The 17,858-nt window shown below is 45.2% G+C and overlaps 1 protein-coding gene across 3 annotated transcripts in view; it reads left to right on the forward strand.

Annotated features, from left to right (window-relative positions):
- The window catches only part of LOC137644778 (E3 ubiquitin-protein ligase FANCL-like), a 140,722-nt gene that overhangs the window by 82,852 nt on the left and 40,012 nt on the right, over positions 1-17,858 (forward strand). For all 3 annotated transcript variants that reach the window (XM_068377677.1, XM_068377691.1, XM_068377683.1), the window contains exons 3-5: positions 11,260-11,379; positions 16,487-16,543; positions 16,779-16,930. In XM_068377677.1, the coding sequence (XP_068233778.1) occupies positions 11,260-11,379; positions 16,487-16,543; positions 16,779-16,930 (329 nt within the window). The remainder of the gene's footprint in view (positions 1-11,259; positions 11,380-16,486; positions 16,544-16,778; positions 16,931-17,858) is intronic.

The following is a 17,858-nucleotide window of genomic DNA, read 5'->3' on the forward strand; positions in this document are numbered from 1 at the left end:
GCTAGGTGGATGACCAACAATTTTCACAAGTACTGTAGTGCATGGATGAATGATTATCTGAAAGAAAACATATGTGTCACTTACACATACCCCGGTATCAAACTTAACGTCCATGTTACTACTTTGCTGACAATAGCGTTGGCAAACGCTTGGCACCCTGTCTGTACTTATGTTACCATCACCATCACGTTGGAACAGTCACTGTGGGCTCTGAGAGCCTACACTACCAGTTATATCAACATATATAACTAACTATTCACCCAAGAATCCAAGTCCCAAATGATTCCGCTGTTCCTCGCAGAGTTAAACAGCAGGGTTAACGACGCAACCAACTGCTACCACAGACCTCTTTAGCTGCTCCACTTGCTTAGCATAGTGGCGAAAGAATACCCTGGAAGACTTCCAGCCAGTGTATGAACGAAGGTGTTCAAAATCCATAAAATTAAAGAAATTTAAAGATGAAGCAACTTTCCTCGGATCATGACCTGCGGGTGAACTGTCAGGATCCGCTCTGCGAATAAAATATGTAATTTTCGCCCTAAGTTGATTTAAAGATAAATTCGAGCCCGATGTTTCTCCTCTGAATAGTTGACCCCCATGGAAGTCTGAAGTTCTACGAAGATAGACCTTAAGGCATTCTACGGGACATAGAGATGCATCTTCTTTCAGAGGGCAGATTCTCCAGGGACCCCACCTGTTGGTGGGCAACTCGTTCTTAGCGAGAAACGTAGGGTCCGGAAACAGGTTCAGTTCTCCCCCATCCAGGAACTGAACTCGGCCCTCCTCTCTCGAGAGGGCCACAATCTCACTAACTCTGGCCCCAGAAGCAAGGGCAAAAAGGAAGATCACTTTTTGAGTCAGATCCTTCAACGCACATTCCTCATTATCTAGTAATGAGGCAAAATGAAGGACTTTGTCTAATGACCATGAAATAGGCTTTGGAGGAGCTGATGGTCTAAGCCTAGCACAGGCCTTTGGGATCTTATTAAACATTTCGTTAGCGAGGTCTACCTGGAAGGCATATAGAATGGGTCTTGTTAGAGCTGACTTACATGTAGAAATTGTGTTCGCCGCCAGCCCCTGACCGTGGAGGTGAATGAAGAAGGATAGGCAGAACTCCGTAGAGATCTCGTGCGGGTTCTTATCTTTGACAAAGGCTACCCATTTCTTCCATGCAGATTCGTACTGCCTCCTAGTAGACTTACACTTGTATTCTTCCAGGAAGTCGATACTATCTTTCGAGATTCCGAACCGTTTCTTCACCGCTAGGGAGAGAAAATCATGAGCTGCAGGGTTCGGGTCTTCTGTAATGAAGCGAAGACAGTCGACTTCTGGACTTGCTGGGACAGAACTGGGTCCGGGAGCGGTAGGAACTTCAGTCGTAGTTCCAGAGCCAGAGGGAACCATACACTGTTCGGCCACTTGTGGGCCACTATTGCTGCTACTCCCTTGAAGGATCTCAGTTTGTTGAGGACCCTCAACATCAGATTGTGAGGGGGAAACAGGTAGATCCTGGACCATCTGTTCCAATCGAGGGACATCGCATCTATTGCTTCTGCCGCGGGGTCCACATATGGGGACACATATTTCGGCAGCTTCTTGTTGTCCTTCGTCGCGAAGAGGTCTATCTGCAGTTCTGGGACTTGACTCAAGATGAAAGAGAATGATCCTGCGTCTAGGGACCATTCTGTCTCTATCGGTGTTACCCTGGATAGAGCGTCCGCGGTCACATTCCGGACTCCTTGAAGGTGAACTGCTGACAGGTGCCACTTCTTCTTCTCCGCCAGTCGGAATATGGCTAACATCACCTGGTTGAGAGGTGGGGATCTCGATCCCCGCCGATTCAGACATTTCACAACCACCTCGCTGTCCAGTACCAACCTTACGTGGATCGAGTGACGTGGGGATACTTTCTTCAGGGTCAGAAGTACTGCCATAGCTTCTAGAAAGTTTATGTGAAAGGTCCCAAATAGCTTGGACCAGATTCCTTGCACTTTTTTCCGATGGGAGTGACCCCCCCACCCTACCTTTGAGGCGTCTGTGTGGATTGTCACTGACGGGGGGGGTGGCTGAAGAGGTAGAGACCTCTTTAGACGACTGGCTTGAGACCACGGTCTGAGAAGAGAACGTAGCCGAAGTGGGACCGGTCTCTTTACGTCCCTTCGCTCTTTCGATGCAAAGGTTCTCCATACTCCCGCTGCATCTTTTAGCTGTGCTCTTAGCACAGGGTCTGTTACTGATGCAAACTGAAGAGAGCCCAAAACCCTCTCTTGTTCGCGTCTTGATATCCTCTCGGAACCTAGAAGTCTCCTGACAGACCCTGCTATTTCCTTCCTCTTTGACATCGGGATGGAAAGACGGTGTGACACTAAATCCCAGTGAATTCCCAACCACTGGAACCTCTGAGCTGGAGAAAGACGAGACTTCTTTCTGTTGATCATGAAGCCTAGATATTCCAGGAACTGAATCACTTGTAGGGAAGCTTGCAAGCATTCTGCTCTGGATGCTGCCCACACCAACCAATCGTCCAGGTAGGCTACTACCTGGAACCCTTTTAGGCGTAACTGTTTGAGAGCTGCGCTCGCAAGCTTCGTAAAGATCCTTGGGGCTATGTTTAGTCCGAAGGGCATCGCCCTGAAAGCGTAAAGTTTTTGTTGTAGCTTGAATCCTAGGTAGGGGGAGAGACGACGACTTATTGGAACGTGCCAATATGCGTCTGACAAGTCGATGGAGACGGTATATGCCCTCTTGGGCAGTAAGGCCCTTATGTGTTGTAACGTTAGCATTTTGAACTTGTGGTTCACTATGAACTTGTTGAGTGGTGACAAGTCCAGAATGACTCTGAGTTTCCCCGAGTCTTTCTTGGGAACACAAAACAGCCTCCCTTGGAACTTGATGGACTTTACCCTCCTGATCACCTTTTTCTCCAACAGATCTTGGATGTACTCCTCCAAAACGGGGGTGGAGTGTTGGAAAAATTGAGGGCACAGGGGCGGAGTACTGTACCAACTCCAACCCAGTCCATTTTTGAGAAGGCTGTGGGCCCAGGGATCGAAGGTCCAGCGATCCCGGAAATACTGAAGTCTCCCACCTACCGGCGACACTTCACTTTGACTGTCCTGCAGTCTTGCCTCCCTGGCCGCGACCACCTCTGAATCCTCGTCCCCTAGAGGGGCGTCTTGATGACCCTCTAGCTGCTCCTCTGGGTCTTGCACGAAACGTGGTCGACTGTCCCTCGAACACGGGATTGAATGCAGGGGAAGCTGATGACATTGCTTGGGGAACCCATTGGAAGGTGGTCGGGGTCTGGGCTACCAGTTGTGGAACCGGAGGCAAAGCTGGCTGTTGCTGCTGTGGTCTTTGCTGTTTGAAGGACTTGGCTGGACGGGAGGAAAACCTTGACTTCTTCGCCTTTCCTTTCGGCTGAGGGCCCTCATCCGGAGAAGACTTCCTCTTAAGGGACAGGCCCCACTTCAGGAGAAGATTGCGGTTCTCAGTGGCAGCCTTGTCCACGATCTCTTTGACCACGTCCTTGGGAAAGAGATCCTTACCCCAGATGTTAGATGAAATTAGCCTCTTGGGTTCGTGCCTCACTGTGGCCGAGGCAAACACAAACTCCCTACAGGCTCTCCTTGCTTTCACAAAGCAATAGAGGTCCTTGGTTACTGTGGCCAGATGGATTTTGGCCATAACCATGAACATCTCTGGCATCTTGGGGTCGCTAGCCATCGTCTCCATGTTGGTCTGGAGAGACATCGAGGCTGCCAGGCGCTCCTTTGTGTCCAATTCCCTCCGAAGAAGGAATTCCGACAACTTGGGAAGGTTTTCGCCGAACTGCTGTCCTGCAATGTCGGCGTCTAACTTCCCAACCGAGAAAGTAAGGTGCACCTCCTTCCAGTCCTTGTTATCCATTGGCAATGCCAGCGATAGAGGTTTACATTCCTCCAAAGACGGGCACGGCTTGCCAGCTTCAACTGCCTTGATGACGGCCGCAAACCCCTTTTGCATAAAGGGGAAGGCCCTAGCTGGGGAGGATACAAAGGAGGGGTGTTTCTTGCTCAAGGCGGCAACCTTCGAGTTTGAGAACCCCCTCTCCTTTAAAGCAGCTGTCAAGGTGGCTTGAGCCTTGGAGTGATCTAGGATAATCACTTCCTTCGGTTCCGTCTCCTCCTTCGAAGCCGGCTCCTTCTTCAAACGGACATAGCAGTCCGGGTAGGCCCCTCTACTGGGCCAGAATTCCACCTCCTCAAGGGGAACTGAACCCAGTTTCTCCGACATGACGATCTTCCCAATCGTCATCGGCATGTGCTCGGCATATCTCCACGGGTTGGCATCCGAGCACAGAGGAAGGTCCTTAACGTTGAGCTTCTTTGGAGGTCCACGTGATGCTGTGATCTTCTGCATCTGGAGCTCCAAAGTAGCGGCCTTCTGATTATTCTCCCTCTGCATCTGTTGGATCATACCAACGATGGAAGAGAGAGCCTGTCCAAGCTCTGCTGGAAGAGCGGACGAGGTAGAGGGGATAGGTTCAGGGACCTGAACCGGCACGTCTGATGAAACGGGAACCTCTTCCTCCACAGCAATAGGATCTCGATCTTGCTCCTCGCCCTCTGCGAGGAGATCCTGCTCCGCACGATCAGACAAGTCGGACATCTTGTCGTCCAACTGGATGTCCTGCAAGGCGTCAGCGACATCCTCCTCCACTGGGATCTGGATCAGAGGGATCTCCGGCCGAGGCTGGGGAACAACAGCATCAGGGGAAGCCTTGGGGAAAAGGTATGCCCTCATCTTCTCGTTAGGAAGATAAGGTCCAGTGGTGTTTTTCTGAAAACCCCTTACCCATACACGAAGCCTCTCCCTCGCTGCATCTCTTGACTCCGCCGACCTAGGGGATTCAAAAGCCTCTGATAGCAGGTTAGTACATACAGCACATACCTGCGGATCCCAGTAACGATGTTCATCATTGGAGGCTGCACAAGCTGCGTGCCTCCTACACGAGGTATGTCCGCAAAAGTTCTTACTGCGGACATTGCAGAAGACACTATCACACTTCGGATGCTCCTCCTGTAAAAGAAGAAAAATTTCCATGAATATCAAGTGAATTTTAATTCACATGTAACAAATGAGTATTCAACAAAGAATAAGGGAAAGACACCTACTTGTGAAACCCACACAAACACCTGTGGAAGCCCACCGGCCAAGTCACATAGTTAGTCTTTACTAGAATAACCAGAGAACGTATTTCCAAAGGAAATTAGGTGTAGCTCACACCTAAGGTAAAATAATACCATTCTGGCCAGGAATAAAAGAATTATCTTTTATCCTTGTAAGGCGACACCAGGTGATTATACCAGTAACACAAGTAAGATAGAAAAGACAGTGTTGTAACCTACTACATCATGAACTCCCTTGGTTGAATATACCACCAAGAGAGGACTGATACAGTACCTGAGGGTGGTGTGCCAGCCGGCTATTGCCGTTCAGCACCCCCCCCCCTTGTTTTCGAAAGGTAGATCTGAAGTACACAACATCAGATCACCTTTATTGGGGAGAACTCCAGAACACATGCCTGAACCGGCCGGCAGTGGTTGCCAGACCGTAGCCACCCGGTTTGCACTGAGTTGCCGGCCATCATATTTAGTGGCCGGCTGACTGGGCAGTGCCGCGGGCCGGCCGGCAGCAGTAAACAAACCCTGCCGGCTAGCCCCCACACACTAGGCAGCATTCGGCTGCCGGCCCCACTTGTAGTGGCCGGCAGATGAGCAATAGACCGGCCGGCAAAGGTATACACCAACGCCGACCGACAGCAAGAGAACTGGAGAACACCCCTCCCCACCGACGGCCGGCCTGTAGGCCGGCAGACGGCAAGGACAACACATACTAAGACAAAAGAATGAGTGCCGGGTTAAGAGACTATAAGTCTCTGAGCCCGGCACCCGAAAGAGTGCCGAAAGGAAGGGGAAGACACTAAGTCAAGCTTCCTAACCGCTGCCTACTGAATTTTCAGACGGCAGCGATAGAGGGACCAAGAAAGGACCGGGCAGCACTCACAGTAATGGTCTCTGCCGGTCGGCACACTTTGCCGGCCGACAGGAGACCACGTCAGTTCCTCATCCCAACCTAGGCTAGGCAAGGATGCAGACGACTGACACAATGAACGGAAAAAGAGAAGGGAAGGACAGAGGGTCCTATCCAACCTTACCTTGGTTAAGGGTCATTCCAAACTAAGACAGTTCATCTCAGTTAGAGAAAGACCCGAGAGGGAGGCCGGCACTACTGGCTGCCTCCCACGAACCACGGCAAGGAAGGAATTGCCTTTCCAGAAAAGGGAACATATCCCGAGACCGGAACGGCAAGGACAGTCTGATGAGTCACCGAGTAAAGGGATCACTACTGGAACCCAACAAGGTGGACTAAGGGGGGAACCCTTAGTGCCCGAGTCAATCGGCAAGGGAGACTCTGCCCCATGCCAGACAAACCGGGCTCAGACTAAACACTGTTGTACTGTCACCCTCTGAACCAATACTGTTGGAACGGGAAGGTACAGTACTACCCCAGCATAGATATATTTGAAGATTAATTCAAATAAACCACTAGAGTTAAGCCTAAGGCTTAAACAGAGGGAAAGGGTTTGCCCCTTCCCCTAAGAGAAGGGAGCAAACGGGGAACAGATAATATTATAATGACCTAAGACAACCTAGCCTAGGCACTAAGAGAATCGATTACCTAATTCACCGAAACTCACATCAATACTATCTTGGAAGGTACTCGAAAAGGACTAATATGTATAACGTTGCCTAACGCTTAAAGTAATAATTTCACATTTGGAAGACTAATTATCATGCAGGAAGTACATAGGCCAACAACTAGCCTACGAAGACTAGTGTTGGTAGCCTTGGTAATTTCGCCAGGCACATTACTATCGCATCATAACAGAATTCCTAAATAAGCTAAGTAGCTAATATTTAAGCGCAAAGGGGGCTGGGAACGTCGCTCTTGCTAACAAATAAATCCTATTCTAGCGAGCGACAGCATCCATGATGCCTCCAGCAGGCAACAGCTCTTGTATCAAAGATAACTCTTTTAATAACTTTAATTTTAACCAAGAGCCTACATTTATACATAAAAGAAATAATACTCAACTTATCCGAGGCAGAAGAAGTTGGAGAAAGCATTATTAACGAGAAAATTCCAAGATTGGGTAGTAAACAGGGAAAATACACCGAGTCGTAGAGCTACGCAAAAAGGAATACAGATGGCGCCGTGAGCGGCGCAGGGCACGCTTTCGAAACGGGGAGGAGGGATGCCTTATGAACGGCTCCCCCCTTTCTTATCGTTTTCGTTTTCTTGCCATTTTACCCCTACGAAGTGTTAACTCTATTCGGGGTATAGATTGCTATGAGGCGTGTCAAGAATACGTCCACTGATATTTACGATATCCCTAAGGTCTTTTTTAGGGATACTCGCTCCAGGAGTTAGAATTCTGGGTACCTGAAGGTAAATTCTCTGGGAATATCGCTGTAGTTGTAATATACCCTAGGAAGCTGCCTTTAAGGAACTTCCATCAGGACGACATGGCTTGAGCCCAAAAAATTATTTTATTATAAAAATAACATTTTATGGTTGTCTTGTGGAGATTGCGAATGTCTTCTGCAATCATTGATTGGTCAGGTGGTCAATTTTGTTCCTTGAGAGCACCCGGAACTGGGTATTAGAGGAGGCTCTGTCACATAGAGGTATGTACACTGGTTTTACAGCTCCTAGAGATCTGCAGCCCCCTGAGAGGATCGCTGGATCTCATAAGGAAAGCGAACATAATGGCAGAGAATCATTGAAGTCAGCTTCCTTATCAGGTACGAACCCTTAAGCTTGTTTTTTATTAACCTTTAAGCAGAATTCCAACTATATTGGCTGTCTCTAACCCTCCACCAAAGGTGTTAATCAGCTATATATATACTTGGTAGTTATATATATAATTAAATTCCCACCCTCCTCCCCTCTAGAGACTAGAGGCATGGAAGATATGAGGAATCATGGAATGGTTCCAAGGTACCTCGCTGGGGGTGCACAGGTGGTACACCTGGCTATCCAATCGGCAATTGGCGCGAGTTTTGAATTTTTCTGCCGTGACGTCAGGGACGTAAGCTATATACAGTATATAACTACCACGTAAGTATGTTCAAAAATTTATTTTATAATGAAAATAACATTTTTATATGTTTAGAATTTTCTTAGAACAACTTTAGATACAAATTATACCTGGGACATGCAGGCTTATCTTCTCCTACCCAAAGGCATTATTAACTCTGTAATTATCCAAATCTATTCATTTATCCCTAAGTCCTAAGTATACAGTATAGAGAATTTATTTAGCTTTCTAATGTTATTTCCAGTTTCTTTCTATTTATATTCCTTTGTTATTTACGCTACTGAACAGAAGTAGATTGACACATCACGTCATTGCTCTCTGGCCAAAAGTCATGCTTAACAGTGATTTTGTCATAGCCAGGATCATCCAGGAGTTGAGCCTGTGGTTTTCAACTACCCAATGTGTTGTTGGGAGAAATGGTCAGACTTCAAAAGGTAAATAAGTTACCTGATAGAATTTATCTCTTAATCTCTCAATTTCCTGTACGTAATAAGAAGTTGAGTTATAGCGTGTAGCCTTGGGATGGTGAAGGTTGGTAGTCTTCCTCTTTGGGATACTGATAAATAATGCTTTCCTGTACAGTACAACCTTTTACATTACAGATGAGCAAAGTAAGGTGTAACCAGATGGGGTGCAAAAGCCTTGCCAACCGTAGGTGGTGCCACACTCGGTGTCGAAGCAAACATTTTTCCTCTTTGGGGACCTGAAAATTGCCCTATTTATAGGCAATAGATTTGTTAAGGTTTCTTACTCCATGGATTACTTACCAAATAAGGATCTCCAAGATATCATTTGCTCAAATCCACTAAATCAGGCAGCAAGGGGTTTTGATAAGTAGGTCTTGGTGGACCAAAATTTTATGTCACTGATGATTTAGATCTAGAACAGGAGGTATTCTTACCCTAGAGTCCCTCAGAAAAGACTGGTCTCTCTTGGGAGAAAACCTTTTGGTCCTTTCCTAGGGTTTGGCTCACTTTATAGCGAAACTCAGGCTCGGGTCTCCACTGAACAGGCTACTGTTCCATTTGGAATGGGCACGGTTGCATGCACAGTGGATACCTCAATTATTGCCAAGATAGTATGGTGGTTCTTCCCAAGGATTTGACATTCCCAGGAGTTCCCTTGTTGCTGCTGTTCTTTTCAAATTCCAATCCGAGAACCTTGCAGTGCTGGGAATCTTGTGTTACTGTACAAACATACATTTGAGGCATTTTAGAACTTTGCAGTGGCAAAATTTAAGGCAAGACATCGTGTACTTGCATATTTTGAAGAGAAGGAGTTTCTTTATAGTAACTCTCTTTTCCCTTATCCGTAGTGGATAAAGCTAATGTGAATGCAAAGGCAGCTAACACTTTGCTTCCTGGGAATTTGTAGTCTCTCAACCACATTTAAAAAGAATTTTTCAATTATAAGCTTAAGCTCTATACATTATTAGAGGCAGCCTGCAAAAGACCAGCCTCACAGGCTTAATCCAGGTCACTCCAATCTGCTGGTAAGTTTCTATAAGATGATGATGGCAAGATTCAAGCCCTGAGTACTACAGGAATTGTCTTTGCAAAGGAAAAGGACCTCAACAAGAAATTTCTTCAGATCGAGGGTCACCTCGGTCGATTTCAAGAACGACGGACCTTTTCTCGGTTGGAACAGAGCTGATCTCAAAAGATCTGGGCTGAAAGTGGATATTCAAAACCCCTCCACGACGAATGTTATTTCAGACAAAAACCCTGGAACTTAGCTTTCTGGTTAACAAAATGCTAGAAAAGAGAGACAGAAATGCACATTTCTAAAATTCCAAGTCAGGCTGTTAGGGTTCCGGAAGGACGACTTGTTCAAAAGATGGATGATCTTCGACGTATCTCATCTCAACAGACACATTCAAGATGACAACTATTGCACATGTCTGCCAATTACTAAACAGTACACTTTTGACCTTACCTAGGGTTTCAGCTTGGAAGGAGTTTGTACAGGTTCATAGTAATGTCTGTTGTCCTCAATATAGCTCCAATGGTGTTCACTAAACTAGCAAATGCCCTGGTAAGCAATGTCTTCAGAGCTAGTATTGATTATTAGTGGGTGACATGTCATTATTTCGCAGTCTAATTAGGTGCTGTGGCATGTTTAATAAAGCCTGAAGTGTGAGGTCTCCCTTATACTGTACATACCCAGTCTGTTGCTTAGCACATTGATACATTGGCCTTAAGTCATGGACGACTATATTTCTTTGGTATGATTATGTCGTATTGGATTCCTTGTTTTACCTTAACAGTAAAGTCCTAAGGTAATACATGAAGCTACCCCAAAAATAGGACTTACCTTCGTCAATACGCCTTCACTGCATAAAATGAGGTATGAAAGGTTTTTCAAGCGGGTATTGAGGACACACTTCTTTACAAAATAAAATCTTAGTATAGTAATAATTGTTAAAAAGGGACAGATTAAGATTTCAAGAGTAGAGCTGACATTAAGCTCGATATGTAAACTCCAGTGAAATGAAATTATTCATTATCAATGGCTATTTCACATCAATGAACTGGACTGATGGGGGAAGAGGAAATTGATTATATGTCAAAGAATAATTTGTCAATTTTCACAATTTGGTGATATCTTAACAGACATCCCAAGTACAGCCACTAGTAATGGCTCAATTCTATGTCATACAGTGTGACATCAAAGTAATAGGGGATTGAATGTTGAGGATATGTGGCCCTTTTGAGATAAAGATAAAAAAGAGAGTATGTGGACTTTACTCAGGCCGATTTGATATCCCGCCAAAAAAGCCAGATGAAATGTCGCACAATATCTGTCTTAGATTGGGCTGTGGGAGACATAGTTATGATGCATTATGATCACCAGCCTTTAAATACTGTCCAGAGCGATGTGCATACATGACGTAATAGCAGAGTTTAAGAAGAAATTGTTTTTATACATAAACTTTCACACAAGGACTAATATAGTAATAGTTATGATGCATTATGATCACCAGCCTTTAAATGCTGTCCAGAGCGATGTGCATAAATGACATAATAGCAAAGTTTAAGAAGAAATTGTTTTTATACATAAAGTTTCATACAAGGACTACTACAGTAATATATTTTTCTCTCATTTTCCAGAACACGTGTTACGAGATTAGTTTAAAGGTGCCCAAGTTTCCTTCTGCAAAAGGCCTTAGACTGAGCTCTGGTGTTTCTCTGTCGTGCCTAATTGAAAGGTGCCGATCTCAACTCTCTAAGGTAAATTCATACCTAAAGTCTGATGCCGAGTTGATGAAAATAGATCTCATATATAGAATGATTTTAAACATAAAACTTACCCGGTGGTTATATAAGAATGGCTAAAGTCCCTGACGCTCCGGCAGAACTATTCAAAACTCGCGGCTAACGCAGATATGCCAGGTGTACACTAGCACCCTGGTGGACTACAGGTAGAACTACTCCAGCTTATTCAGATTTTCTCTGCCGACCATACTGGCCAGAACATTGAAAATTCACTCACTATTTACATTCAATTGGACGGTTTATTTGGTGATGTACTCTGTCTTTTTGTTTTTGGCTTTCGCTTTAGTGATTTCCTTTTCAAATTTTCTTGAAATCTTTATTATTTTGGGGTTATTTAGTTATTTTGACCTTTGTTATTGTTTAATTTTCTCTCGTCACTTTTCAATATGGCCGACCCCTCCCCTTTATATAGGAAGTGTAGTAAGGGTTGTCAGACTCGCCTTCCTAAAGGTTCTGTTGATCCGCACACAATTTGTGTTAAATGTAGGGGAAAATCGTGTGCTTATGGGGATTGGTGTGAAGAATGTTCTTCGTTAACGGAAAGTCAGTGGGTAGCTTATGAACGTTATACTCAGAAATTAGAGAGAGATAGGATTAGACGTAGTTCTTCCCGTTCTGTGGATTTATCTAGGTCTGATGTCATTAATCTTATTTCTTCCCCCGTAGTGGTAGATCAAGAGCCTAAAGAACCTACGATGAGGGAGATGTTGTCTGCAATTCAAGCTCTCGGTGTGAGGGTTGAATCTTTAGCGGCGGACAAAAAACAAATTGTCAGAAATTAATTTACTTAAAGGTGGTCGTACTAGTGATCAATCAAGTGTTAAAAGTTCAACGAATGTGTTAAGTGTTGTGGAGGGCGCTTGCGTGATCCTGTCGTACGCCTAGCCTAAGACCTCTGTCAAGCTCCCGGAAGGGGAGAAGTTATGTCGAAGGGCGAATGGGAACGAAAGGCTTCATCAATCGCGTAGACGTTCCCTCGAGTGATCCTGCTAACGTAGCTCAGGTCGCTCACCCTCACCATAGAAAAAGGGAGGTTAGTGCTTTGTCCCCTTCTTTAGATGTAGGGTCACGTGACGATAAGAGGCCTAAAGCCTCCAGACCGATTAAGAGGAAAGTTCAGTCAGTGGAACAGCGGCACGTTTCCTCCCCGCAACAGCCAGGCTGTAGTCATTGGGAGACACCTGAACGTTTTCAGTCCCTTGACGAGTGTTCGCCTGCGAAGCGCTCGAATGTGGGTTCCGATGGAGATAGAGTAATTGATTCGGATGCGGAGTTAATATCTGGTTCGGGTGTGACGGTTCATGCTCCGCCTCTCCCTTCGGACTGGTACTCTTCTCCCGAAAGGGGTGAACAATTGGAGAGCGATGAAGAGGGCAAATTTGCTATAGAAAAGGCTGCACAATTATCTCCTCAAGGTGACCCAAAGTGGTCTATGTTGTTGGACATGAAACAACAGCTCTCGTCGATGATGCGGTCTTATCGACCGGCTGTTGGCAGTGCGGCTGGGCGTCAGTCTTCGGTGGTAGACCCGTTGTCGCACAGGCAGCCTGTTGTCTCTGGGACTGACGTGATATCGCACAGGCGGTCTCCCAGCTTCACTGCTCAGCGGCAGGTTGAGGTAGATTTGTCTCTGCAGAGCTCTGTTTCACAACAGCTATTAAAAGAGCATACAGCCGATCGTCAGTCCAAGCGTGATGACGTTCGCCAAATGGCGGAACGAACCGCGAAGCGGCAGGATGGGAGCAGGCGCGAGGCTGAGCGTCAGCGGCAGCAGCAAGCGTAGCCTGAGCGGCAGCGTGACGAAGCTCCAGTTTCGAGCCCTATATTTCGGCCTCTGCACAGCTCCTCTGATTTTCACGAAACTAATGATAAATGTGGCGAGCATGCTGCACTCGAGAGGCATCAGAGCCTCCCTGTACTTGGACGATTGGTTGATAAGAGCTCCCTCGTTCGATCGCTGTTTGAAGGACCTTCAGTTGACCCTGGATTTGACAAAAGAATTGGGACTTCTAGTGAGTTCAAAGAAGTCACAGCTGACTCCATCCCAGAAGATCCTTTATTTGGGGATGGAGATTCGGAGTCAGGATTTTCAGGCTTTTCCGTCGCCTGCAAGAGTTCAGTCAGCACTTCTAAGGCTGGAGGCCTTTATGGAGAAGAAAGTCACTACAGTAAGAGAACGGATGAGTCTTCTGGAAACCCTCTCGTCTCTAGAGAAGTTTGTATCTCTGGGGAGACTGCACCTACGCTCCCTTCAATTTCACCTCAGCGCTCATTGGAAGAGGGGAGACAGTCTCGACAAGGAGAGTATTCCCGTTACGAGTACGATCAGAGCACATCTTCGATGGTGGAACAATGCTCACAAACTCAGCGAGGGCCTCTCGTTAGAGCAGAAGAACCCAGACCTCGTGTTGTTTTCAGACGCCTCAAATTCGAGGTGGGGAGCAACATTGGGAAAAAGAGAGATCTCAGGGCTTTGGACAAAGGAACAGAGGGCTCTTCATATCAATCAGAAGGAGCTCTTAGCGGTGCACTTAGCCCTCAAAGGATTCGAGGATCTGGTCCTAGACAAGGTGGTTCAGGTCAATGCGGACAGCACCACGGCCCTAGCGTATATAGCGAAGCAGGGGGGGACCCACTCGAAGTCTCTGTACGAGTTAGCGAGATCTCTACTCCTTTGGGCAAAGGAAAGGAGGATTCTTTTATTGACTCGATTCATTCAAGGAGCCAAGAATGTGAGTGCAGACAGGCTCACCAGGAAGGATCAAGTTCTGTCCACAGAATGGACGCTGCATCTGGATGTTTGCAAGAAGCTGTGGCGATTATGGGGTCGTCCTCTCATAGATCTATTTGCTACCTCCAAAACAAAGAGACTGGGAACGTATTGCTCTCCAGTTCCGGATCTCGAGGCAGCTCACATAGACGCGTTCCTGTTGGATTGGACACACATGGATGTTTACGCGTTTCCACCCTTCAAGATCCTATACAAAATGGTGCAAAAGTTTGTATCTCAAAAGGGGACCAGGATGACCCTAATTGCTCCTTTCTGGCCGTCGAGGGTCTGGTTCACGGAGGTACTGGAGTGGATAGTGGATATGCCGAGAAGCCTTCCGTTAAGAGCAGATCTTCTCAGACAGCCCCATTTGGCAAGAAATCACCAAAACCTCCAAGCTCTACGTCTGACTGCCTTCAGACTATCGAAAAACTCGCAAGATCTAGAGGCTTTTCGAAGGAGGTAGCCAAGGCTATTGCAAGAGCAAGGAGAACCTCTACCATTAGGGTGTATCAGTCCAAATGGGAGGTATTCAGAGAATGGTGTAGGGCTAACTCGGTTTCTTCGTCCAATACCTCTATAACACAGATTGCTGACTTCTTTTTAGATCTGAGGAATAAGCGTAAATTCTCTGTCCCGACGATTAAAGGATACAGAAGTATGCTGGCAACTGTTTTCAGACATAGGAATCTGGATCTCTCCAACAATAAAGATTTACAAGACCTACTAGGTCTTTTGAAACATCTAAGAGATGTTATCAGGTATCACCTGCCTGGAATTTGGATGTAGTACTTAGATTCCTTATGAGTGACAGGTTCGAACCTCAGCACTCGGCCACTTTTAAAGATATGACTTTGAAGACCCTTTTCTTAGTGAGCTTGGCAACGGCTAAAAGAGTCAGTGAGCTCCATGCTTTCAGCAAGAACATTGGATTCAGAAACGGAAGAGCGATATGTTCCTTGCAGCAGGGTTTTCTGGCCAAGAATGAACTCCCTTCTCGTCCATGGCCCAAGTCTTTTGAAATTACTAATATCTATGACATAGTGGGCGATGAGATAGAAAAAGTACTCTGTCCTGTTAGAGCTTTAAGGATATATTTGGACAGAACAAAGAGCTTGAGAGGCAGCTCGGAGGCGCTCTGGTGTGCAGTCAAGAAGCCCTCGCAGCCTATGTCGAAGAGTACTCTATCCTTTTTTATAAGGCTTTTAATTAGAGAAGCTCAATCACAGTGTGATGAGGCGGATCTTAGACTGCTCAAGGTGAAGGCACATGAAGTAAGAGCAGTGGCTACTTCAGTAGCTTTTAAACAAAATCGTTCTCTGCAAAGCATAATGGATGCGACTTTTTGGAGAAGTAAGTCTGTATTTGCATCCCATTATTTAAAACATGTTCAGACTCTTTATGAGGACTGCTACACTTTGGGTCCATTCATTGCTGCGAATGCAGTAGTAGGTGAAGGATCTACCACTACGTTCCCCTAATTCCTAGTACCCTTTTCTTTCTCTTGGAACTTTGTTGTTTTATGGTTGTATGTGAAGATTGGTTGACAGTCTTCCACAATCTATTGATTTGGTCTGGTGGTCATGTTGTTCCTTGAGAGTGCCCGGAACAAGGCTATTAGTTGAGGTCCTGTCATTTTATAGGTTATGGCACCATTTGACAGCTCCTAGAGATCTTCAGCCCCCTGGGTGGACCGCTGGATCTTCTAAGGATAGCGGAAAGAATGAGGCAGAGAACCGCTGCAGTCTGCTTCCTTATCAGGTATGAACCTCTTATATTAGTTATGTGTAACTATTAAGTGAATTTCCAATCAAATTGCTGTCTCAGACCCGCCACCAAGGGTGTCAATCAGCCATTCTTATATAACAGCGGGTAAGTTTTATGTTTAAAAATTATATTTTCATAATAAAATAAATTTTTGAACATACTTACCCACTGGTTATATAAGTTATAATCCCACCCTCCTCCCCTCTAGAGACCAAGGGGCAAGGAAAATCTGAATAAGTTGGAGTAGTTCTACCTGTAGTCCACCAGGGCGCTAGTGTACACCTGGCATAACTGCGTTAGCTGCGAGTTTTGAATAGCTCTGCCGGAGCGTCAGGGACTTTAGCCATTCTTATATAACCAGCGGGTAAGTATGTTCAAAAATTTATTTTATTATGAAAATATAATTTTTATTGGCCATTTAGTAGTGTAAACCTATCACCAATATATTTCTTATGTATATGTTTATTTCACTTGTTGTATATGGAATTTTATCTTCTTATAAGCAAAATTTTTTCTTTGTTTCAGATTGAACAAGAATCTTACACCGCGCTTGAGTATTTGAGGAAGTTTCAGGAAATATGCGTGAGTGACCACATGTGCTTATGTTACTTGTAAAACTGATAAATAAATCAAAGTAAATGACTTCTTAAAAATTATGTGAAAAAAATTACAGTATAAGAAGTGTTTTTAAACCAGCTTATTATTTTATTATACTACAGTTTTTATGTTTTTAAGAGTTGGCATTTATTTATAATCTTTCTTTGGGTTAGCTATTTACAGCAGACATTTCACAACATTCATGGCTTTTTCGTTTCAGAATTCAGCATGTTCAAAACAAGACGCTTCCAGAGAAGTACCGATACCTACGGAGTCTTTTTTCACATCCATCCTTTCAAATTTAGAAGCTATTGGGTGGTCCAAGGTCTGTGAAATCTCGCCAGACTTCACTTACGTCACATTACAAGAAAGGTAGCAGTCTTTCACATGTTTCCATAGTCACAAACCTTTTAAACTAAGTCCCCTACATAAGAATGAGATGTGACACAAGAATGCATTTGTTCCATAACTGGAATACAAACTACGCTATTTAATAGGAGTTTGTTCCGACACAGATACAAACCTTCGCTATTTATAATAGGGTATACTTTCGGCGCAGCTGAAAGACGAGCCATGATAATTTTAGTGAGGAATAACTACCCCATCCACTAGTTAGCGGGTGGGGGTGGGGTAGACTGGCTACCCCGCTCACTCACACCTCTCGTCTGAGTAACCACTTTACTTTTTGGCTCAGTAGAGGACGGACATGCTGCCCTTCTCTCCCGCAAAGACTTGCCTTGATGTTTTTTATTTTTGGTTTTTATTGTGTTTTCATTTTTCTTACATATATATGAGTGTATATATGTATAAATGGAAATATATGTTGTTAGATACGTGTAACTTTAATTGCCGTTGTCATCGTATCCATCTGCCTCTGCTGTAAGGGAGTTGTCATTCGGCAGGTTCTCAACTCTGCCGTGTGTTTGTTTCATTACAGAGTTAAAGTTTATAACAGTTCAGCTCCCTTTCAAGGAATTATCTTACAAGGAAGGTGACTTATTCCCCGGATAGTGTATTTTGTGCAACGGAGCATGAATTGTAATTGATAACAACTTCCTTTTTTCTCACAGGTAACAGCGACGTAGAACACGTGTGGTAGCTCGTGAGCTGCCCTCATTATGAGGTAGCATTTGCTGTCAACCTTCAACTTGATGTTCCTCCTTTGAGGGGAACTTCTCTCTCTCACGAGAGAGAGAGAGAGAGAGTGAGAGAGTGATTTTTGATTACGCCTATGCATTTTTCCCATAGAGCTGGGAGAAAGCTTTACTTAGGCTATATCCTCTTGCGGGAGGACTTCTCT

Source organism: Palaemon carinicauda, chromosome 1, assembly GCF_036898095.1.
Source record: "Palaemon carinicauda isolate YSFRI2023 chromosome 1, ASM3689809v2, whole genome shotgun sequence".
In the NCBI taxonomy this organism is placed as follows: domain Eukaryota; kingdom Metazoa; phylum Arthropoda; class Malacostraca; order Decapoda; family Palaemonidae; genus Palaemon; species Palaemon carinicauda.